This window comes from Ostrea edulis, chromosome 5 (genome assembly GCF_947568905.1).
Source record: "Ostrea edulis chromosome 5, xbOstEdul1.1, whole genome shotgun sequence".
Taxonomy (NCBI): Eukaryota; Metazoa; Mollusca; class Bivalvia; order Ostreida; family Ostreidae; genus Ostrea; species Ostrea edulis.
The window spans coordinates 89,101,933-89,128,338 of NC_079168.1; the positions used below are offsets into that span (position 1 = coordinate 89,101,933).

Sequence of the window (26,406 nt, forward strand, 5' to 3'; positions counted from 1 at the left end):
TAAATTCTTCTTGTGATTTATTTAATGAGTTACATTGTTGGTTTAGTATTATGTCTTGTCATTGACTTCTTTTGGCGCTGACCTCAGTCTGCGAAGTCCGCTGTGTGTTTTATACCATGTTCTCAATTCTTCTATGGTTGTTGGAAGTTCTCGACCACGCGTTTCCGGTAGAAAACAGATCAAGATGGCGGATATGAAACACATGGCGCTGAATACCACACCGGGTCCCCACGACACGTAATTGTACTACAAAAACGTTAATGATTCATAAATCAAAATAGAATGCCTCCAGGGTTTTTTGTTGTTGTTTTCAAAATCGTTAAATGCCAAATAAACATGAATTCAGCTATTGGAAATCATTTCCTTTTTAAAAAAAGAATATACGTACAAATCAATAATGTCAAGTAAGTATTGATTTATGTGAGGTAGGTATCTTGAATTGAAGATGATACAATTAATTCAACGATAGACCCATATTGGACAAACAACCTAAAAGAAAGATGGGTGAATAGGGGATAGAGGAAATGAGAGCAAAAGAGGGATATACAAAGTATAGGAGAGCAGACGAGGGATAAACAGAGTATAGAGGCTAGGAGAGCAGACGAGGGATAGACAAAGTATAGAAAATAGGAGAACAGAAGAGGGATAGAGAGAGGATACGAGAGCAGACGAGGTATACACAGAGGCTAGGAGAGCAGAAGAATAGACAGAGTATAGGAGAGCAGACGAGGGATAGACAGAGTATAGGAGAGCAGAAGAGGGATACACAGAGTATAGGAGAAGAGGGATAAATAGAGGATACGAAAGCAAATAGACAGGCTTGAGATGTCCAAGGACAAGAAAGGATAGGGAAAAGAAGATGGAGAAAAGTGAATGGGGAAGGAAAGGTGGACTTAAAGTCAGTGTACAATTAATATCCTCGAATTACAGTGGAAATATCTGAATTTTCTTATCGTTTTAAAGCAATTTCATAATTGCTATAATCAATTCAATACTGGCAGATTTAATTGAACATGAAGCACCGTTCTTTCGAATGATCTTTCTATGTAGATACAATGTTGCCAGGGGTCCGTTTACATATTGATCTGCTCAATTAATGAAAGGTGAAGATAACGAACAGTGATCAATCTCAACTCCTATAAGCAATACAATATAGAGAGTTTGGCAAACACGGACCCCTGGACACACCAAAGGTGAGATCAGGTGCCTAGGAGGAGTAAGCACCAGTCGTGAGCCCTATATCTTAATCAGATAAACGGAGTTATCCGTAGTCAAATTCGGTGTGCCAAGAACGGTCTAACAATCGGTATGAAACACGTCAGACAGCATTTGATCCAATGATAGGTTATATTGGCAAACTAGATCGTTATAATGACCATAGAATTTGCTAAATGCTGACTTTAAACAAGACTATTGAAACCCATGTACCATCAACTTGTTTGTCAGTAGCTTGCCTTGATTTAAACACTGACCATACGTAGAACAAGCTCTTGTGTATCGAATCAGTTGAGAGATATAAACACCGTTGATAATGGGAATATTGCTACATAAATCTGCAAATTCACATTATATGTTACACCCCCACTCATTCAATGTCGATGCATCATTCGATATGGATGGCTTCACTATTGCAATTAAAACCAAGAGAGTGAAATAAACGAATATCTTGCGTTGGGTCTGAATGTTAACACTTACAAAGGTATTCATGAACGGAGCTATTACTCCACCAATTCTGGTAAAAATAGAGGAGAGCCCATATCCAGCATTCCTGCAAAATACAGTAATCGATTAAGGCATTCATCCTCTTATTGGAACGTTTGAATCCTAGTAATCGCGTGGTATATAAAATAGCAATCTATTAATCAAATCCACACTAAATGCATAGAGAATCAGACTTCAATAATTTTGCTTCCAAAGAATTGATAGATGAAAAAAGGAAAATTACGAATAGTGATGGATCTCATCATTACCTTACAGAATATGGTATTGAGAGTAGGGCGAAATCGGACCTCTAGCAATACTAGAGGTGGGATCAAGTGCCTAGGAGGAGTAAGCATTCCCTGTTGACATATTACACCTGTTCTTCATCGTCATAAAATGCTTAAAGGGAACGTAGGGTCAAAAATTTAATTTTGATATGTGAAAACTGGTACCTTCTAGACAACAAAACCTAGCATAGAAAAAATAATTGCTGCTGATAACACGATATAATCTGTCATTTACACTGAAAATTCGGCTGTATGGGAGAATCTCTTATCATGGCGGCTGATGACGTATATGCGGCAATTCATTACCGCTGCTGTGCCTATAGGGATAGCATTAAATGGTTGCAGAGTAACACACTTTCCAATATCTATAATAATGTCTGAGTGTCAAGCGAAATTTTGCACTGTGGTTAGAGGAAAAGGAATATCTACCTTCAGCATCTCCAATCCCCCCCCCCCCCCAAAAAAAATTATGAACTTTGTGCAAGATGGATCCATAACCTAGGAAATGCAAAATTAAATCCTAAAACATTTGTTTTTTCAAGAGATAAAATTGTATGTGAACGGCATTTTGAGAAAGATTGTTTTAAAGAGGATATAAGGGTAAGTACCAAATATTTTTTGCTTATTTCTCAGTAAATATTAATGATTCTAAATGTATAAATAATCAGTGTTTATTTACAACCTTAAAAACTTTAACTTATGATCATTTTCTAATTTGATTTAATTCAATTTATTTTGATATCCTTATCCAGTGAACATTTTTGTTCTGGCTAGAGATGAAGGATAAACACTGTATTCTACTTATTCTTTAAGTTAAATTAATTTTTATTTAGGCTAAAATAATGGGATACACACCAAAGAGAAAACTATTAAAAGAAGATGCACTGCCTACAATATTTGATGACAGCAAGCCCAAGAAAATAAGGGAAAGTAGTTCAAAAAGATATGAAAAAAAGGGAAAAGCAGGAGGTAATACTTTCGTAAATCATTTGCAGTATTTCACTTTCTTTAATGGCAATGTACAAGGAAAAATATGAAGTACAATACATGTATATATAATTAAAGGTCATTAAAAGTATTTTTCATTTCTTTAGCTAATCAATCGTCTTCTGGAATACACATGTACAGAACCTTGTGACCAACCTGGACCATCAACATCTAAGGAAACGGGTAATTTGATGCATTGCTCTATTAACTGATTAACAGAGTTTTACAACCAGGGTCATTTCAATTCCCCTTGTGCAGTTAATCTTTCAAGTCTTGACATTTACACGGCAATTACTGCAGAGGTGTAGTGATAATCAACTGATTTGTTCTGTATACAATCCTTCTTTTGTAAACAGATGTACCAATAAATCAATGAAAGAGAAAACTACCAGGAAAAATAAAATCCTCCAAAAAAAATAAAGGTAAAAATTGTTGTGTGAAATACATGTACCTTTAATAATGAAAATTCATTTCTTTAATTTATGAAGTAATTTTGATGTTATCATATATATTTTCAGCTCGATGAAGACATGAATATCCCAGTTTTTATCCATACTGAAGATAAATCAACTTCCTGCAACATAGAGATCGAATTGCCCAATCATTGTTCAGCATGTGTGCTAAGGAATGATCCAACGATCTCAATATCAGATCATGCTTATTTCAAAACTCCAACCGAACCAGACTCACCTCTCACATCTACACCTATGACAAAGCCTGTCACAGATTCCTTTCATGATTCACTAGAGACTGCATCCCCAGTACACAAAGCAGATGATTCATTTCAGTTTTCTGAAATTTCATTTGAATCTCCAGTTTCATCACCAAGTGCAAGTTGTTCTATTTCCCAGAATACAGAAAAAATTGTACCAAAAGAAGCTGTCAATGAATCAAAGTTTATGGTATTCTCAAGTTGTCTGGATATTCTTTTCAAAATTATTGTATGCCAAATTTGTCACTCGCCATTCGATTTTGATGATGTTAGGAAACATGTTGACGGAAGTGCCTTGAAAGTCAGTTTCACATGTTTAAATAATCATTCATATTCACAGAAATCTGAACCTTTTATTGGAAAGCAACCTGTAGGAAATATTCTTTTGACAGCAACAACATATGCCTCTGGAAATACATTTTCATCTATATCAAGCTTTGCAAGTGCATTAGGATTAAATTTCATGAGTAAATCGATATTCTATGATATTGGAAACAAATTTGTTCTGCCTGCAATAGATACTTTTTACAATGAACAAAAGGATGTTTTGCACGCACGTCTTAAAAACAAACAACTAACAGTTATTGGAGATGGACGATGTGATAGCCCTGGATTTTGTGCTAAATTCTGCACCTATACTATAATGGAAGCCGTAAGCTCTGCAATACTAGATTTTAAGGTCATTCAGGTAACAGAAACTGGTTCCTCGTCACGAATGGAGCTGGAGGGATTTAAACGCTCTTTCACATCTCTTACTGACAATGATATCAAAATTAATACTTTCTGCAGTGACCGACATGTACAGATAAGAAAATATCTAAAAGACCATTTGCCTCATATTTCTCATCAATTCGATGTTTGGCATTTCGCAAATAGCATTCGTAAAAAATTAGTGGCTGTTGCAAAGAAAAGGGAGAATGAAGAGTTAAAGCCTTGGGTTAGAAGTATTATTAACCATGTCTGGTTTTGTACTGCAGAATTTAGAGGAGATCCAGAGTTATTAATTGAAATGTGGACATCAATCCTACATCACATTCAAAAAATCACTCCTTTCGAAAAGAACTGCTTGAGATTACACTGGAGAATAAAATGTCAGAAAATATATCTATGACACCTCACCAATTAAAAGTTAAGGATCTACCAAAGAACATTGCAAAAATCCCAGCCCCTGATAAGTCTGATTTGATAGAATCTCATTTTTCTCGCTATAAATTAATTTAATTGTATGACTGTGTTACACTGGATCAAGTGAAGAATGATTGATTGATTGAATGATTGATTGATTGAATATTGTTTAACGTCCCTCTCGAGAATATTTCACTCATATGGAGACGTCACCACTGCCAGTGAAAGGCTGCAAAATTTTGGCCTATGCTCGACGCTGAGGGCCTTTGAGCATGGAGGGATCTTTATCGTGCCACACCTGCTATGACACGGGACCTCAGTTTTTACGGTCTCATCCGAAGGACCGCTCCATTTAGTCGCCTTCTATGACAAGCAAGGGGTAATGAGGACCTATTCTAACCCGGATCCCCACGGGATGTGAAGAATGAGGAAGTGAATATTCATACAGTGATCAATTTCATTAACTCCTATAAGGAATACAGAATAACTGTTCAGTTGACAACACTTTATTCAGTCTGAATCAGAACTTGAGGATTCAGTGTGAAAACCTTCATAGTGTTCACCTGGGAAAGTTTCTCTAATCTTTGTGACTACACATGCAGGTAACACCACTCGATTCTTTCTCCCTAAAGGCTGTCCCCTCCTTACCCAACAAATGAATTGCCTGTATGCCATAAGCCTTGACTGCCTACAATATCAAGAAAGTTACATTGTTTTATCGTGCATTTATTTATTGTAACAATTACTGTGTAGATTTTTATCTAGGATTGATTATATCTAATTACTTTTAAGTTTTACTGTGATATGTAATAATTCAAATTATTATTGTACAATATTTATTTCTTATTCAAAACAGAAAATAGATTTTATGAACTGATTTTTATTCTGAATTTTATTTACAAGTACTCACTTATTAGTCAACACCTGTGGAGCCCGTCCTTTTTGTCGTATATACCGCATAAATGCAACGTATGCTGTTTCCAACACTGTTTTATTTTGACACACCATGTCAAAGTCACTGTGTTGTGAAATGCATGGACATACAGAAGATATGTAATTTTCAGCATAATGTTCAAACTCCTTACAACATGTACATTCTCTGCGACTTGAAAGAATACCACAATGTCCACAAGAGCACCAATTTTTATCATTTCTCCTGTCATTTTCATCAATCCATTCCAAATCACTAGTGTTTTCATTTGAAGCTGCCAATAATTCCTCTTCATTAAACTCGGGCTCATATTGATATCCTTTGCAGTCAGACATGACCAGCTGCTTTCACTCGGAGGCAATTGCCCGGTATACGTCATCAGCAGATGGGATTGTGGAAAATATCTTAAAGAGCGATAACTTTATCTTGCAAAATGGCAGCCTACAGCAGCTGATGTTTAGCTCTATTTATGAGCTGATTTCTACACAACTGATTACAATCAGATAAAAATAACCAGTGGGATTAATTACCAACTATATAGTATTTAAGATGTGAATTTTTTTTATACCATACGTTCCCTTTAATCTCTATAATTGTCATCTTGGTCTTTTCAGCGTTTTGCCAGCTATATATTCTCTTATGGTGTATTCCAGAAGCTATATATAGCATATTGTATTTTACTTTCATATCTAAAAATATTCTAAAGTATTCTCATGATATCATAAATAGCATGCAAAGGTAATTTTACACATTACTTACATATTTTTGCAAAACTCTGAACTATTTTCATGTAAACCCCATTACAATATTGTAACATCTTCAAATAATCCTGTTTATCAATCATACTTTTGTACTTGACCTTTGTATTTGGGAGAGGGCCTACATAGGCTATGCCTGTTGCCCAATCCTGTTGAGTTTCTCAATAAAATATGTTTAAATTCCATATTACATCCGCCAAGTTCCCTATATCTGGATCAGGTAAACAAAGTGATCCGTAGTCAAAATCATTATCTGAAGAAGGGCCAAACAATTGGTATTAAAACTCATCAGACAGCATTCAATCTATGAACAGGTTGTTTTGGCAAAGTAGATAACTATAGCGGCCGTAGAACCTGCGAAATGGTTACTGTAAACAAGACTGTTGAAACGCCTGTAACATCAAATGGTTTGTGATAGGCTGCCTAGATTTTATCATACACATATTGTTCTTGCGTATCGAATTAGCTAAGAGGCATAACCACCATATGCAGATTATAATGGAACATATACATAAATATGGGAAGTGATGATCAAATGAAGTCACCCCGTTTGTCATAAAGTTGAGTTGTTACTTTGACGTTAATATTTATTTTCAATCATATATCTAAGTACGAAGCAGAAATGGACGACTCTGTGGTGTCTTATGTCGAGTTCAATGGGATATATATCGAATCAACATATAAGTGAAAATGGGTATTGTTGATAGATAAAACGTTGTCGAAGTATATAAATGTTGAGTAGAAGACAAAAAAAATGTTTCTTTTCTTGTAAAATATTTTGAAGATATTATGTAATGTATACCTCATATTGGTGGGATACAGTTCGGATGTGTACAAAAACGAGGAACTGAACGACCCTGAAATTCCAAATTTTCCAACCAACACGAAGAACATGTACAGATGACCTAATACAGAGCTCTCACCTGCAAGTAAATTCATAGTCACATCAAATAAGAACACAGCTTATCATTATCAAAATGAAATGATGGAATGGAACCAATACATAGCCATAGAAGTATAATCTTAAACTGAAACTACCCCACACGTTGCATAACAGTTTAGGTAAACTATTAATGGTATACAAAAAAGTCACTATCCTCATGAATAAATGGAAAATCAAAAGACATAAAAAAAATGTCCATCAAAAGAGCATAAGGTAAGAATGTCTATATCTAATGAAAGTTGGATTTCCAAATGTTGGCGTTTAATCGATTAATTAATAATAAAACAGCATGAAAAGAAACCGAAGCGGTGGTCTAGAGGTTAGAGCGTTCGCCCCGCATGCGGAAGACCGGGGTTCGAATATCGGCCGCGACAGACCTAAGTCGTTAAAACAGGGAGTGACAGTTCCATCGCCAAACGCTCGGCATCAGGTGTAAATGTCACGAATCCTCGGAGATGATCTTAAAAACAGATGTCCCGTGTTGCAGTAGGTGTGGCACGCTAAAGAACGCTCACTGATCAATGGCTGTAAACGCAGAGCAAAGGCCTAAATTTCAAGCCCTTCACCGGTTTTGTGACGTCTCTATATGAATGGAAAATTCTCAAGAGGGATATTAAGCAAGATAAAATCAATCAATCAATCAATCAATATCCTTTCTAACTAAAGTCACGCGTTCGTACTAAACTGTATGGTGAAAGACGGTTCGGTGTTTCCTCAATCTTGCGGAACTGCCTCCCGCTGGATCTTCGATTCGAAGATTCGTTAGTTGGTTTTAAAAATAAAATATTTTGAAACTAGCATTTATTTTGGTATTTATGTATACAGTTATCAAAGAAAAACCATTATATAGTTTTGCCTATTCTTAGCTACTTTAGCTTAAATTAAGAAATAATTATCGCGTTTCCGTGTATGTTCCAGGATAACCTCTGAAGTCGAGAAATGGTGTTTGAAATATAAAAGCCGAGGCGTTAACTCAGAAATATACAGCCGATCGTTTTCCTATATAGCCATGAATTAGGTCTGTAACTTTGGCATCGGATACCCATGCAGTGCTTACCTTTGAACATGAACATTATAGTGGCTACTAGGAGGGACACTCCCGCAGTCCCAAGAAGAAAGAAAAGAGTTTTTCTTCGACCAATTCTGTGGAAAAAGCAGGAGTAATTGACAAGGACATCAATCGATTTAAAGCATTTGTAGCGCTGTATATTCACCATATTAATTCCGAATGAAAACAAAACAATGCAAAAAAGGAATTGTTTTAAAGAATTCTGTTGTCTTTATATTGATGATAATAATGTAGGAGTAAATGTAGTGATATTACATATAGTGTTTTACAATCAGTTACTAGTGTACCCGACTTACGGCATATTAATCTGCTATGTAACGTGAATTAAAGTTCCAGTTGACACGAGAAATATAATGTCATTGAATAAAAGGTAAAGATAACGTTCTCTGATCAATCTCATAACTTTTATAAGCAATACAATATAGAGAGTTAGGCAAACACGGACCCCTGGACACAGCAGAGGTTTGGATCAGGTGCCGAGGAGGAGTAAGCATCCCCTGTCGACCGGCCACACCCGCCCTGAGCCCCATGTCCAGAACAGGTAAACGGAGTTATCCGTAGTCAAAATCAGTGTGCCAAGAATGGCCTAACAATCAGTATGAAACACGTCAGACAGCATTTGATCCAATGATAGGTTGTATTGTATTGGCAAACTAGATCGTTATAACGACCATAAAATTTGCGAAATGCTGACTTTAAACGAACTGTTGAAACCCCTGCACCATCAACTTGTTTGTCAGTAGCCTACTTAGATATAAAAACTGACCATACGCAGAACAAGCTCTTGCGTATCGAATCAGTTGAGAGATATAAACACCATATGCAGATGATAATGGAATATTGCTAAATAAATATGGGAAGTTGACGATGGAGAATCTGAAATCATCCCGTTTGTCATAAAGTTGAGTTGTTAGTTTGCTGTTGATATATACTTTCAATAAAATATCTAAGTATGAAGCAGAAGTGGACGACACTGTGGTATCTTTTATCTCGATTTCTAATGCACTGTACCTATTTAACAGAGAAAATTCGGCAAGAGCGGACAAGTATTCCATAGCTCCGAGAAAGAAAAAGTTGAGGAAGCGGTTCCCATACAAAGTAGTGGACATTAGACTGAGTCCGTAATACGTGAGACTGTTCGTCACCCTGGGGAAAACAAAAATACCAACTCTGTTGCAAAATCTTGGATACAAAAGGTTGTGTTTCATGAATTCTAATTCTGAAGCTGAAAATCAACATATAAGATTTCATTCAACTTCTGATTGAGACAGTAGATATGTATAGCAACTGTGAATGAACAATTCCACTTATTTACAGCGTGGCAGTTGCTTCTTGGTTGTTACTGAAACTCTACATTTTAACCGGGAAATCGTTTCTCCTAATCTATTATTTTACAAGTACAGTGTATGCATGTCCTAATGTGATTTCTTTTCTATGTATAATCCCGTGGGAATCCGGGTTAGAATAGGTCCTCAGTACCCCTTGCTTGTCGTAAAATTCGACTAAATTTGGCGGTCCTTCGGATGAGACTGTAAAAACGGATGCCCCGTGTCACAGCAGGTGTATCACGATAAAGATCCCTCCCTGCTCAAAGACCGTAAGCACCGAGCATAGGCTAACTTTTGCAGCCCTTCACTGGCATTGGTGACGTCTCCATATGAGTGAAATATTCTCCAGTTGGACGCTAAACAATATTCAATCAATCAATCTTTTCTATATTCTATCAACTGCATTCCTTTGAATGGGAATAAGAAACAGTCCCTCATATATATATATATATATATATATATATATATATATATTCAAAATTGAAATAGTCTCAGTAATCGGATATTAATATTTAAAAAAATTAAAGCTTCTGAAGATGTAATGAAAGCGCTAAAACTTTACGGAGGATTTCTGTATTTTCTTTTCATATTTTTTTTTAATACACACACACACACACAGATATATATATATATATATATATATATATATATATATATATATATATATAGTCTTGTAACTACAATGTAATAGTTGTTACTACGTTGCGTATTTGTACAAAAAGAACTCAGTCCTTTGAACTTTAAATTTAGGTTCCAGGAATCATAATACATTACCAGATAAACCAAATTATGACGGAGTTAAGGAGAATCATTCGATCTTTCAAAATGGTTAACATTGAGTATTTTATCACGTCCGTATTCCTCGGATTGTAAGCAACAATGACCACATCTGGCTCTGTAAAAAGGATCTCCGTTTTCTCGAGACCACCATCTAGCGTTTCCAATTCTGCCATTTTCTTTTTGACATCACCTATGATATTATCAAATGTCTTTTTGTTCATTTCAGCGGCCTTTCGAAGCACTTTCTCTGCCTCTTCCAAACGACCATTGGCCATAAGCCATCTCAGGGATTCATCAAATAGCCTACAACACAATTTTATAATAAAGATATTGAGAAGGTCAAAGAGTAGTGTACATCTAAAACAGAACTTAATATCTCAAATTATTTTTCAGATATTAATACAAATTTTAGTAAGCATAAATGACAGTAAGCAAGTGTCACAAAGACGAAAAGAAATTGAAACACCCGTATGTCACTACTATTGATTTACATGCACATGCTAGGGAATTTATTATATGAAAGTTATCAAAAGTTGCTAACGTAATTGTCATACTGAATAGATAGGTGCTATTGGTGAGTGAAAAATTTGGGGAATGGAAAAGACAGAAGTATGCCAATAATTATTATTGTAATTTTGGCAATGTAATCAATATCTACGATAATGACATAAAAGGGCTTGAATTTCTGAATTTATTGGTGATCATAATCTATCAGAATTAATTGCCAGTCAAAACTTAGCACCCCATTGAGAAAAAAACCTTATACTTTAATAGAGTATTTTACCAGTATTCTGCAAGGCTATACACAGATAGCAGAGACAAAAGAAGCTGTAAGTATCTCCAAGAGTAGTTCTGCATAAGTAAGGCTAAGGGCGTCAGAAGTACGATACCCGTGGTCCACCAAACTAAACCCATCACTTCTGAGCAGAATCGCCACTCCTCCGGAAGTGTCTCCACATACATGGTAATACTGGACAACATTAACCCCTGCTCATGTAAGGAACTCTTAATTTCAGAATAAAATCACGAACAATGATCACTGAACAGATGAGTCGGTCTATCATGCCCATTCTAAATCGTAAATTTTTAATTTAGGTGTTATGGTGTAAATTTTGCATTCTCTGCAACCCGATAAATTTATAACATGGCAATGCGTGATATTTTTCAAAACCGTGTTTCAAAAGCCTTTTAAATGAATTTAAATTATATATAATGTATATTTAATTGCTGTTATAAAATTTAGAAATATCATTTCCAAATTAAGGATTATCTCCCTCACGCATAGCTCTTATTCTTAGACGAATTTGACTCTACTTGTTTGGCACACTGTTTTCCCCTTCATTGTTATTTCGGATTTCAAACATTTCGGTTGAGCATCACTGAAGAGACATTATTTGTCGAAATGCGGATCTGGTGCATCAACATTGGTACCGTATAAGTTGTTTTACATATAAATGTACACCCCTTTCATGGTCCCATCCCAGCCCAAGGGTTCATGCTTTGAACAATGAAACAATCGTTTTTGCAGGAAAAGGAAACATGGAATTTAAAACATACGACTTAGATAAAACAAATGTTCTAAATAAAGACATTTGATAAATTGAACAAGTTTTGTTAGAATATTCACTTTAAGAATATTCTCGAATATCTACTGCTGTGTATTACACTACATGTTGCATTTCTTTACATTGCAATTTTATGATACACATGAAACAAAGACATTCAAGGATGGTCAAAATGAAAAGGGAGTCGAATGTAAATTATACTCACAAATTGAAAAGGGATTTATACCATACCTCAATAGCGACTCCTGTGAAGAATCTTAGGATGGCAAATCCCACGTACGATGGGATGAAGGATGTGGTAAGGCACAGAATGAAGATGGAGATATGGGAGACGATATGGACTGGTTTTCTTCCTAATTTATCAGAGATTACAGTGCATAAAAATCCGCCCAGTCCTTGCCCCAAGAGCATGAGAGACTGTGAAAGATCAACCTTTGTCGACTCGCCACAGAGAAGTCCCCACTGAAGATGCAAATACACATATTCATTTACATTAATTTCCAGAACTTTAGTTTATCGAACATGAATACATCTTTTGCTGGGAAGAAATTCAAACGCTCATTAAAAGATAGAAAACTTTATTTTGATTTCGTAAGTGAATAGTTCTATAAATAGTTGGAATCGTACTACTAGATATGATTGACAACAAACTATTTACATTCAAGGATAATATCATTGTATGTAAATATATGCATGTATGCACAATTATATTGAATCTTACCTCAGTTGCGAAAGATATTTTATCGTGTTCATCATATCTGTAACCATTGGGGCAGGATGTGATGGTGCTCGAAGAATTTGATTGGTTAGAAAATATCGTCACTGAGCATGCACCATACGTCACACTAGATACCGATGCGTTCCGGATGTCATTGTCGGGTAGTGATACATCGGCACATTCAGATTTAGGTTGAAATCCTGTGAATTTCGAAGTTGTCAATAACCTACTTTCCTAATCGTTTTATCATATGCTATTACCATTAGTTTTGAGGCCAGTAAAGGGCAATATTCACAAAAGGGAGATGAATATTGTTTTTCAAAGTTAACTGAATAATCGTATTCACTTCATAAATATATTTCATTAATATACTCTGCAGTCTGAAGTTAAAACTATTTTGAATCACATTCTAAACTAGACAGTCATCCACTTCTGCTTCATACTTAGATGTTTTATTAAACGTAGATATAAACGGCAAACTAACAACTCAACTTTATGACAAACGGGATGATTTCAACTTCTGCATTGTCAACTTCCCATATTTATGTAGCAATATCCCTTATCACTTGCATATGGTGTTTATATCTCTCCACTGATTCGATACGCAAGGGCTTGTTCTGCGTATGGTCGGTTTTAAATCGAAGCAGACTACTGCCAAACAAATTGATGGTACATGGGTTTCAACAGTCTCGTTTAAAGTCAGCATTTCGCAAATTCTATGGTCATTATAACGAACTAGTTTGCCAATACAACCTATCATTGGATCAAATGCTGTCTGACGTGTTTCATACCGATTGTTAGGCCGTTCGTGGTACACTGATTTTGACTACGGATAATTCCGTTTACCTGATCACGATATAGGGCTAACGGCGGGTGTGACCGGTTGACAGGGGTTACTTACTCTTCCTAGGCACCTGATCCCACCTCTGGTGTGTCCAGTTGTCCGTGTTTGCCCAACTCTCTATTATGTATTAATTATAGGAGTTATGAGATTGATTGCTGTTCGTTATCTTCACCTTTCATTCCTCAAATTTAACTGAATCAACACTCGTAAGGTACAAACTTGACAAATTCCTCTATAAATTATGTGCTACTTCCGATTCCATATATATTAAGTGATTTTTTTTCCATGCGCTATTTCTTTCATTTTCCTTTATTTGCACCCCTGATCAGAAACTTTTATATGATTTGTATAAACAGTTAATTGTTTACAAAAGAACTACTTCATATTGATGCCTGAAGTTCCCAACATGAGGAATTCGCCTGTAAATGAATCGTTCCTTTACACGCCACTGTCTTTGACTTGTGTTATTTGGAACTGATTATAGGTAATATTTTCATTAAAAAGATATTTCCGACTTACAGAGATGACAGTTTGTGTTGTTGCTCACCTATAAAGACAACCGCAAGGAGATGGAAGGCGCAGGGGATCTGAGCAGCCCACATGAACAACATCTGTTTAACTTGGTAACGGCCCCAAGGCTTCAATGCTCGCCATATCTCGTCCACGTCCAAGTTTTGTTCCATGATTCAGATAGGCTGCAATATTTTAATCAATATAAGCTTTCTTTATCAGTACGAGTACTTTTGATACAGCTACACTGTTCGTATTTGAAAGAAATGTCTTCAAAATTGTTAGTCATCTATACCATAGACAAATCGTGAATATAGAATTCAGCTTGTTTGGTAAAGCATTGGATACCTACATATATATAGTAAAATCTTGATTCGGTTTCAATACGAGGAAACCGTGGTATTTTGACATAAATTACTTTTTGAATCCGTTTTTGTTTTGATCAATGGTCCATAACCATATGAACTTGAATATTTCATCCCCCCCCCCAGAACGAAAATGTTTTTCTTTTTCTCTTTTAAATGGTGTTACTTAACCGCAGTTATTCATAGTCGAACTATATAAGACATTGGTGACATTTTTGTACATCTCCGTCTTACTCGTGAACTTGTTTTAGACGGACACTAGAGCGACCGTCGGTGTAATGGACGATATTGAATTCCGGAATATTGAGACCACCCCGATTGGGTTTTGTAAGTACATGATATGACGCGGCCATATTGAACACGATTTGAACGTTCTTGCGATGAAAAGAGAAAACACTGTAGCTATATGATTGCATGTTATGAAACCAGCAAACAAATAAAGGTAACTATGATACAAACTTTATAATTTGTATATTTGAGTCATGCATTTTGCCCTTTTGGTGTATTTTGAGCTGCATAAGTCTATTGTTAGATTTGTAAACAATAATGTAATGAACTGTGTTTTGGATATTATATATGCAAGCTTAAATCAGGTTAATATTTTACTAAAGAATATTTGGTTGTTTTCGGACAAGTGATTAAGTAATTCTGGTTGACTATGCTTCCTTTACTGGAATGTACATTGTTTACAGAATTTAAAGACTTCGTCAAGTTAATGAAAGGTGATGATAACGCACAGTCATCAATCTCATAACTCCTATATTGCGTTGACAAGGAGTATAACTCCCACAAAAATTATTGAATTAGAATTTCCTGGGAAAATGCACATCTACACAGTTTCTGCTTTAATGGTGTTTCGTCATGCAAGTCTTACCGATATTTCACCTTGTCTGTGGTGCTATATCAGTGGAACTGTTGACAAAGATGTGTGACAATTCACTGATCAAATCTTTGCAGATTTTTTGTTCCTCTGATGTAACACTCTCGAATCGTCGCTTCGTATAGTATATATTGTATGTCGGGTGTAGTAGTCGCAGACTCTGGCACCACCGTATCCAGTACGGTGACAGATTGCAACTCGCAATGAATGGTTTTCGATGAAATCGATACATTTGAGATATTTCTACCATTGTCGTAATTATAAAGATGGCGTGATGTCCAGATCAGATGGAAGGCTGGACCGCTAATGGTATGACAGCTTCCCATATGTGTATCCATTAATCATCCGTTAGGTTTTTAAAAAACCTGCTTTTCTGCTGACTTCAGAATGCTTAATCTGTTCTCGTTCCTCTGCAATTATCTTTCTCTCCAGTTAATGTAGTTAAATGCCAAGTACAAAGAGAAGATTTACATCTTGAAGATACCTTGAGCCAAATGTCTCTCGTGTTATTTCCAAAAGTTGATTAATGATAATGGTTCCTGTGAGAACAGGTACACGGGAATTATAATAGCTACTTGGTACAATCATTCAATATAGTAAGTGACATTCTATATGGTTCTATACTGATACAAATATATCTGTTTGCCGTCTGCACATTCCACTTATTGAGCTTCCTGAACAGGATACCAATTTCCAAAGTAGAGACAGTAGCACCAGTGTATATCAAGCGGTTGCACCCAACCTTATTGATAGAAAGATTAACTTCATTTGAAATACTAATTGCTTTGTGTTGGTGGGGTTTATTTTGGTTTGACCAGACTCTTGGCCTCATGAGTTGATCTTGGTTGATCTTGGAGTTTAAGTCTGTTCTCTGATGATCCAATCTGAGACATCCGAGACCAATGTCCTTTCTGGTGGTACTTGTAGTGTATAACCTCATGCTGTTAAATCGTGGGTGAAGGTGCTACCTCAGCTGTTGACACTAGCTCTGGATTAGGTGTGCTATTAGACTGTTGCTTCCAATATCCTCTTTTCGTTCTTTTTCCACTCTGAAAAGACTGTCTCGGCTGAGATCCGTGTGCTTTCTTAGGATATGGTTGTTTAAACTGCATGACGTGCAGATAGCTGATTGATCAAAACGACCATCACTAGTTCTAGATGCAGCCTTAACAGTAGTCTGCTTTTGTTTCACAGTTGGTTGACGTTTAGTTTCGACCTTCCTTATCGCCACTTTAAATCTGTTAAAATCCTAGGTGTGGAAGATATAACCTGATATGTTTCTTAGATCCTGACGTAGTCCTTTGTGGAGCAATGTTCTCAACATTTCATTGGCAGGAACTGGAGACAGGTCTTCCCGTCCGACAGTCCATGTAGCACAATCCTCGTTAAGCTTTTGTCGTGCACTGTAGAATTAAAATATCTTCTGTTTCTAACACACTACCATAAATACTGTCGAACTTGAACAATATTTCTATCATCCTCTCCACAAAGCCTAACCGCATCAATGCATTGGCAGGCTCTCCCTTTAACGATCTTCTGATTGCCATCACAATACCTTCCTTAGTGTGTTTTTACCTAGATTTCATAAGATGTTAGGCCGTTCTTGGCACACTGATTTTGACTACAGATAACTCCGTTTACCTGATCAGGATATAAGGCTCACAGCGGGTGTGACCGGTCGACAGGAGATGTTTACTCCTCTTAGGCACCGGATCCCACCTCTGGTGTGTCATGGGGTCCGTGTTTGCCCAACTATCTAATTTGTATTGCTTATAGGAGTTATGAGATTGATCACTGTTCGTTATCTTACCTTTTCTTTCATTAGAAAACATTTAGTTGCAGTACTTTAGCTCTCTGAAAAATATTGGGACAAATCAGAGAGCTACAGATCCACCCTTATAGAAACCCTCGATTTACGGCGCACAAAAATGCGCACAGTTGAGGCCTTATATCGCCATATTCTTGCATCACCGTCTCATAATATAAAACATCCTAACATATTTCCCTCTATACCTGTATCCAATCATACTTTCAAATATTCATACCCATAGCCATACGACATGAGCAACCCTGACTGTGAATGAGGGTCCCCAGCCTATTGAATAATATTAAGAGTCTAGATATAAATACATTGTAAATTGCTTACACGTATGCTGTCTGGGTGTACATTTAAGGTTGATCGATCCTCATGTGATGTCATAGGTTTTTGCAAAATCTTTACTTAATTAAATTTTGCACATGATAGAAATATATCTTTCAGGGGGATTTCAATCACTGAATAAAATTTAAAAAAATTGGTAATATTTTGATGCTGAAAAAGTTTTTATTTTCCATAGATAATCAATTATTTATAATTTTCAAAATGTTGTAGGGGCAATAACTCCTGTGCTGGAATTTCTTCTCCTACATGTCTATGACAATGATTTTCTAATATCCACAATTAATTTTTATATATCTATAAATTAGCAGTTTTCTTAAACTGTTGACATTTAAAATTTGTCATTTCAGCAGGTTTTTATTAATTTTCATTACTCTGTTTAACGAAAATGCGTGATTTTTTTAATGCTGAGATATACTTCTGTTTTTGTATGTCTGACATCTTTAAAAAGGTGGTAACATATACATTTTCCTTGGTTATTGATTAAATTAAACTAAATTGAGTGGAAATTAATACAGTTTTTCCACTTTTAACCATTAATATTGATAAGTCACTTAAGGATCGATCCACCTTAAGAAATGAACATCACTTTTGAGCTGTTCATGGTCAATATGAATGGATTTGGATTTGAGGCAAATTCTGTGAATCGCGCTAGTAATGTTCATTTCTTATATTTATATTCATTTACTAAAACACCGTTTGTTTACATTGCTTCTATTTTGTTGCATTTATAAAACGAACTTCTAACCCCTATCACAGTAGTATTGTGACGTACGTCAACACATAGACATGACGTCACACTTCGTCTCACCCTGCACGGTGCACTGTATTTTGGAGCTAGGAGACCGCAAGATTGGGATTATAATCCACGTTAGTTCACAATCTAAATCCGAGGTGTGACTTGCGAGATCTTTGTAACACATGTTGTATTTTTTCAAATCATTACGCTCTCTCAGTCGCGTGCTTTAAGCTAGTTCATAATCCGTTCATAGTCAATCGCGTGCTGAAATTGGTTGGTTCATAGAGGAAAATGCGATTTGTAATATAAATATAGTACATGCATACTGTCTGGGTGTACATATTACATGTATACTGTCTGTGTGTACATATTACATGTATACTGTCTGTGTGTACATATTACATGTATACTGTCTGAGTGTACATATTACATGTATACTGTGTGGGTGTACATATTACATGTACACAGTCTGAGTGTACATATTACATGTACACAGTCTAAGTGTACATATTACATGTATACTGTCTGGGTGTACATATTACATGTATACTGTCTGAGTGTACATATTACATGTATACTGTCTGAGTGTACATATTACATGTATACTGTCTGAGTGTACATATTACATGTACACAGTCTGAGTGTACATATTACATGTACACAGTCTAAGTGTACATATTACAGGTATACTGTCTGTGTGTACATATTACATGTACACAGTCTGAGTGTACATATTACATGTACACAGTCTAAGTGTACATATTACATGTATACTGTCTGGGTGTACATATTACATGTATACTGTCTGAGTGTACATATTACATGTATACTGTCTGAGTGTACATATTACATGTATACTGTCTGAGTGTACATATTACATGTACACAGTCTGAGTGTACATATTACATGTACACAGTCTGAGTGTACATATTACATGTATACTGTCTGAGTGTACATATTACATGTATACTGTCTGGGTGTACATATTACATGTATACTGTCTGAGTGTACATATTACATGTATACTGTCTGAGTGTACATATTACATGTATACTGTCTGAGTGTACATATTACATGTATACTGTCTGAGTGTACATATTACATGTACACAGTCTGAGTGTACATATTACATGTACACAGTCTAAGTGTACATATTACATGTATACTGTCTGGGTGTACATATTACATGTATACTGTCTAAGTGTACATATTACATGTACACAGTCTAAGTTTACATATTACATATACACAGTCTAAGTGTACATATTACAGGTATACTGTGTGGGTGTACATATTACATGTACACAGTCTAAGTGTACATATTACAGGTATACTGTCTGGGTGTACATATTACATGTATACTGTCTAAGTGTACATATTACATGTACACAGTCTAAGTGTACATATTACAGGTATACTGTCTGGGTGTACATATTACATGTACACAGTCTAAGTGTACATATTACAGGTATACTGTCTGGGTGTACATATTACATGTATACTGTCTAAGTGTACATATTACATGTACACAGTCTAAGTTTACATATTACATATACACAGTCTAAGTGTACATATTACAGGTATACTGTGTGGGTGTACATATTACATGTACACAGTCTAAGTGTACATATTACAGGTATACTGTCTGGGTGTACATATTACATGTATACTGTCTAAGTGTACATATTACATGTACACAGTCTAAGTGTACATATTACAGGTATACTGTCTGGGTGTACATATTACATGTACACAGTCTAAGTGTACATATTACAGGTATACTGTCTGGGTGTACATATTACATATACACAGTCTAAGTGTACATATTACAGGTATACTGTCTGGGTGTACATATTACATGTACACAGTCTAAGTGTACATATTACAGGTATACTGTCTGGGTGTACATATTACAGGTATACTGTCTGGGTGTACATATTACAGGTATACTGTCTGGGTGTACATATTACATGTATACTGTCTGGGTGTACATATTACAGGTATACTGTCTGGGTGTACATATTATATGGATACTGTGTGGGTGTACATATTACAGGTATATGTATATTTCGACAAAGGATTAATTTTAGTATATTGACTGATTTCATCATATTTTCTGTATACTCAAATGATTTCCATTGAAAAAGCTTCTTGTTCAATCTGCCAACGATATACAACAGATCTATTAACTATTATATGTTGGTATTTAATTGGAATTCAGTAACGTTTATGCAGCGTCTATACGTGTGATTTAATACACAAAATTCTAGTTCTTCTCACTCATGTCTATGGAGTCTGCTTCACGTATATAGACAAACCGGGATTTGAACCCGGAAGTCTTAAATTTCCTGCCAGGTATCACAGTACTACTACATTACCGTTGGAAAATAAATATAATTTGACTTGTAATTGTCATGTTAGAATACTAACATAGAATTAACGTCCTAGCTACAATTTCGATAAAGAGAGATGGTTTTTTAAATACAAGTAATACTAAGTTCATGCCTTCTTGCAATGAAAGATGTACAGTCGCAAAAAGCGAAAACTGTCTGTAGTGTTATAAAATGTACCAAACAACATTTTCGCTTGTAAAAAAAACCACACTTCTTCATCTTTGCCAATTCCACAGAATATCCGGTAGTATTGTGAAAATTCAACGACCATTTGAGTGACGAACAAAGAGTGTAGTTTTAAAATAACTAAAAAGTACGTGTAGTTTTAAAATCCTGAATAGCATTTATATGATTTATGAGACAGATTACTGGTCATTATCTTCATCCTTTTCATGCATAAAAGTCATATTCTAACCAAAAGAATGATAATGAACATTTTATATCATACGAAATCGATTTTATCATATAGAAAACGTTACCTATAAGACTGTTCTTCGTCCGTATTTTCAGTTAGAAGTGATGGGAAAGAAAAGTTAGCACGCCATATGTTCACCTTTCTGATTATATAAGTAAAAAATTGGTTCGTGTATACGCATATTCCTAGGCCACTTTTAGACTACTAAGTCAAAAAAATATTTGATCCAGTTATCTATCCAGATAATAGAAGTTCCTATATTCTAAGTATGAAAACCTGAAGATAACGAACAGTGATCAATGTCATAACTCCTATAAAGAAAACAAATTTGAGAGTGGTGCAAACACGGACCCCTTGACATAACAGGGGTAAGATCAGGTGCCTAGGAGGAGTAAGCATCCCCTTCCGTTAGCCATATATTTGATCATGTAAACGAAATAATCCGTAATCAGAATCAGTGTGCAAATAATGACCTCATTGGGTATAAAACATGTCAAACAGCATTTATCCAATGACAGGTTAAATTGGTAATTTAGATCGTTATAACAACCATAAAATTTATGAAATATTGACTTATAACGAGACTGTTGAAACCCCTGTACCATCAACTTATTTTGTCAGTAGCCTACCTCGATTTAAAAATTGACCATACGCAGAACAACCTCTTGTGTAGCAGTGTACTAAATCTAGGTAGCAGTGAGGACCACACTAATCTCACATTAGGAAAAAGTTTGGTTATTTTTAGTACAGCAGACTGAAGAAGTCTGACCAGTGACCACATGTTGGTACGGCCTATGTTGTTTGCCCCCACAATGAACAATGATAAGATCAGGAATATCTTGCACCTGCTGTAATATTTTAAGTTTCGGCACCAACTCGTATAAATTCATATCCCCGTAACCTTGCCACCAAACGTGTTTGGAACGTTAAGGTTTGGTCCCCCTGTCCTGGATCTGGCAGCCACTGCTGCTCTCTTAATAATGGAGGATCCAACAATCCACACTTTAATCGGACCTATGAAAAACTTGGTGAATGTTAGGCATGCAAATACCCAAGGCATATGAACGTTAAGAGATTAGCGAATATATGACTGATATGCAACAGATCTCCATCGACCTGCCGCTTGAATAACTTCGGCTGACATGCTGACATGCCTTGTTGTGCGAGTGTAGTTGCTGCACCAATGCGAAACGAGTGGGATTTGAATTTCCTACTGTCTCTCCCAGGTAAATTAAGCGAGCGTAACAAAACTGAAGTAAACTGGTAACGAGTCAGAGGCTGACCAAAGTAATGACAAAATAATGGCCCCGCTTTCGGTGCCCTAACCTCCATATAATCGTGCATGGCCTGTATTGGACAAGTAGTTACGGTCATCTTATGTACTGTCAATGTGGTGCCCCTTCCTAATTGGTTCGTTTTCGAATATCTAATGTGAATTGTTAAATAGTTAGTGTGCAGGGAAATGTCCCCATTATGTAAAACCCGATCCACAGAATTGCCCTTTGACAAAGCAAATTCCCCTATCCTAAGCAAGGCATTAAAAGCCAGTGAGAATGATGCTTTCAAAAGAAGGGTCTCATACGTGCTAGAGCATACAACCTGTAGTTTATTTATGATTAGTTTCAATATAAAATGCTTAGTCGGTTCCGCTTTCCAGTGGAGTTTGCAATAAAAACTAATGGCAGAGATGTATGCTTTAGCTGAGGATTGCTTGTAACCGTATATGGATAAATGTGCAATAAATGTATTGATGTGAGCATCCGGTGGTGGTCATGTGTTAGGTAGTCCCTGAATGCTACGGAAATGGTTGAATGCCTGAATACCCACCATATATGCTTAGTTGGTGTTTGCTGACAAGGATGAGTGTAAAAGGCGACTTATTTCACTTGACAAAGCAGCCTCTGGAACTAAGCTGGGATTAGCTGAGGGTTGTGGTCGGCTGTAGGTGCCAGGTCCCTGAACAAGTCCCACTGCTTGCGAGATATAGAATCAGCAATTTTATTGGTTTTCCCAGGGATATGCTGGGCTTTGAACTGAATATTGAAGTGCAATGTTTGAAGGATAAGTGGTCTAACAAACGACATGACCCCATGTGACTTAGATGACTGTTTGTTAAGAATTTGTACTAAGGCCATATTGTCCACATGAAATAGTATCTTTTGTTTTGCAACCTACTGCCCCATACTAATATGGCTAGCACAATGGGCACAAGTTCTAAAAATGTGATGTCTTTCAAGATGGAAGTAATGGCCCAATTATGTGGCCATTGAAGGTAGGTCCACTGACCCTGAAAATAACACCCGCAACCTAACTAGATCCACCTACACTGTCCGTGTATCTCAAGTGCTTTGATTATAATTACAAGGGGTCGTGCCACAAGATTCAGTGTAGATATTTACACCGTTGCCTTAAGTGTGGCGACAACCATCCGTCAAGTGATTGTGCTAAAACCCAGGCTAAGGCGGGCAAACCAGGGGGACCAAGCAACAATCTGCCCTTTCGGGCCAATAGCAACCAGTCACAATCCTATATCCCAAGCCAAACCAGACAGCAGTCTGGATATATGGGTCCTGGCAAATTCGCCAATAAATACTAGCATAGTTGTTAGTTATCTCCACACATACCCAAACACTACATCAGCTAAATGGTCTAATTCGGGGGTTTAGATTGCAGTATTCGGGTCCTCGACTGCCAATGTTTTGTAGTAATCTTATATCAGCCACTGAGCACACAGAGGTGTTGCAAGAAAAAATCCATAAAGAGGTTCTTGAAGGGCGAATGGCTGGTCCTTTTTACCACCCCCATTGCATAATTTACACGTTTCTCCAATAGGTGTCGTTCCGAAGGCAGATGGCGGTTGGCGCATGATCACGCATCTTTCTTACCCACCGTCAAATAGTATAAACCACCATATCGACCCGGTTCACACATCTGTTAAGTATACCTCATTCGATACTGTAGTCCAAACCATTAGTCTACTGGGCAAGGGGACGTTCATTGCAAAAGTTGATATCAAAAGTGCGTTCAGGTTAATTCGGGTTCATCCATCTGATTTCGAACTCTTGGGCTTGCATATGAATGGCAGTTTTTATATTGACAAGTGTTTACCTTTTGGTTGCGCTATTTCATGCAAAATTTTTGAAATGTTCTCATCATTTTTAGAGTGGTTGGTCATAGCTAACTCAGGGATTGAAACGGTTCACCATTACTTGGATGATTTTATTTTTGCAGGCAGTACGCATACAAGCCATTGTCATGTCCTTTTGTATACATTTCAGTCTATGTGTGTCGAGATGGGAATACCTTTGAACCAGGATAAATCTGTTCAACCCACTACCTGTTTTCAACCCACTACCTGTTTAATATTTCTCGGTCTGGAGATTGATTAGATAATTAGAATACCCCGAGAAAAGGTTGACGAACTCATGAATTTCCTACTCTTCTGGGTCTCGAAAAATAAAATTTAGTTATCTACCCTTCAGAGCCTGGTGGGCAAGTTAAAATTTTTTGGCAAAGCAATACCCGGTAGCAGGGCATTCAACCGTAGATTTTACAACGCCACGATTGGTCCCACTAAGCCATCGCATCCTATCAGAATCAATCACTCCATGCGTGAAGACATGAATACATGGATAAGCTTTTTGAGGGGATTCAATGGTGTAGTGTATTTCCCAGAGAGGGGGTGAGCCATCCAGAACACTTTACAACTGTTCACTGATTTGATTGTGGCTGAGGGGATGGTGTGTTTGAAGGGGCCATGTAAATGAGCCAAAGCTCTGCATCAACCCTGCCCCAGTCCATAGACGGATTAGTTGCCATACGCAAGCGAAACTGCTCGTCATAATTAGGCCAACCATGTGACTTCTCTGCCCCCAGTCTAACGTCGTGGACGTACTTTAATAATTGCTGTGTTTTTTTCTGGATGAGCAGCAATATATATGCTAGTAAATATGACGAACGCATCTGTCCAGCGTTCAATAGTAGTGATTTTGTTTGATTGCTTAGGATGTGCAATAATTTGGCCGAATTTGTTGACTGAGAGAATATATGCTATCTGAGAATTACTGCTGTCCCGTATAAGCAAAGTGGCTAAATTAACAAATTCACCGTTGACTAGTGTGGTTATCAACATGATATGCCAAAGGGGCCTGGTTTGAATTGATCATTGTAGGTAACGGTTGTGGGCCCTGATTAAATTCATTGTGCAAAATACCATTACCTGTACTCGGCGTTAATTCTACCCAAGGCTGCACCCGCTGTGGGGGTTGAAAGTGCTCATTGGGTTGGACCACGGGTATCTGTGGCTGGACTCCGCCATGTGCTACACTGGGGTCAGCATCATTGCTCCTCCGTGTCCTGCGATTACGCCCTGTCTGTACTGCCTGAGCATGCTGAGAATGGTCCGACGTCGTGGATCTAGGTGCCCCCTTTTTGATTTGGTTTTCGGCATATTTTAAAGTGATATGGATAGAATTGATGCTGCACCAAGTTCAATGACCACGCCGTTTGGAAGAATGTTCCAGAAAGGACGTGACGTGTACGTGTCAATATATATTAGACTATTGCAGAATTAAATTTCCCGGAATAAATAAGAACACCCCCTTTCCCTTTTAGTAAAAACTGACAAGGATACAGTTACGGAGATAAATGCAAGACAAGCGTGGATATGCGATATTATTTATGTAATAGGTGATACCCACTGGATAAAGGAGTAAACATGTGATAAAACAAGATATCTTATAAAGAATATATTAGCGAGTGAGACAGGTTCCTGATAAATGAAAAGTAAAGATAACAAACAGTGCTCTATCTCATAACTTCTATAACAATACAAAATAGAGAGACCCCAAATGAGACTGTTGAAATCCCTGCATTATTGACTTGCCTGCTAGCAGCCTGCCTCGATTTAAAAACCTATCAACGCAGAATTTATGTAGCAATATTCCATCATTACCTGCATATGATGTTCATATCTCTCAACTGATTCGATACGCAAGAGCTTGTTCTAAGTATGGTCAGTTTTTAAATCGAGTCAGGCTACTGACAAACAAGTTGATGTTGCAGAGGTTTCAACAGTCTCGTTTAAAGTCAACATTTCGCAAATTCTATGGTCGTAATAACGATTTAGTTTGGCAATACGATCTATCATTGGGTCAAATGCTGTCTGACGTGTTTCATACCGATTATTAGACCGTTCT

The 26,406-nt window shown here is 36.7% G+C and overlaps 1 protein-coding gene and 1 long non-coding RNA gene across 6 annotated transcripts; one reads left to right on the top strand and one right to left on the bottom strand.

The window, feature by feature from the left end:
* On the bottom strand, positions 1 to 25,772 carry LOC125650525 (organic cation transporter protein-like). 5 transcript variants are annotated; one of them, XR_008795667.1, is made up of 13 exons: positions 25,428 to 25,772; positions 14,296 to 14,443; positions 12,908 to 13,104; positions 12,418 to 12,648; positions 11,406 to 11,608; positions 10,616 to 10,924; positions 9,525 to 9,659; positions 8,502 to 8,587; positions 7,304 to 7,424; positions 5,723 to 6,147; positions 5,376 to 5,500; positions 1,696 to 1,768; positions 189 to 246 (listed from the first exon to the last, which is right to left on the bottom strand). XR_008795667.1 is itself a non-coding variant. In XM_056139213.1 (12 exons), the coding sequence occupies exons 2-12, from the start codon at positions 14,429 to 14,431 to the stop codon at positions 110 to 112; spliced, it is 1,698 nt and encodes a 565-aa protein (XP_055995188.1). In that variant the 5' UTR covers positions 14,432 to 14,443; positions 25,428 to 25,755; the 3' UTR covers positions 1 to 109. The 5 variants fall into 5 exon arrangements, 3 of the variants coding, with proteins under 3 accessions (XP_055995188.1, XP_048734855.2, XP_055995189.1); XR_007361025.2 differs by lacking the exon at positions 25,428 to 25,772 and adding an exon at positions 21,273 to 21,384; XM_056139213.1 differs by lacking the exons at positions 5,376 to 5,500; positions 5,723 to 6,147 and adding an exon at positions 1,971 to 2,040 and having other exon boundaries at positions 1 to 246; positions 25,428 to 25,755.
* On the top strand, positions 3,080 to 3,622 carry LOC125667350 (uncharacterized). Its single transcript, XR_008795668.1, has 3 exons — positions 3,080 to 3,158; positions 3,332 to 3,397; positions 3,494 to 3,622. It is a non-coding gene; the product is annotated as an uncharacterized LOC125667350 (long non-coding RNA).
* Positions 25,773 to 26,406: the final 634 nt, after the last annotated feature.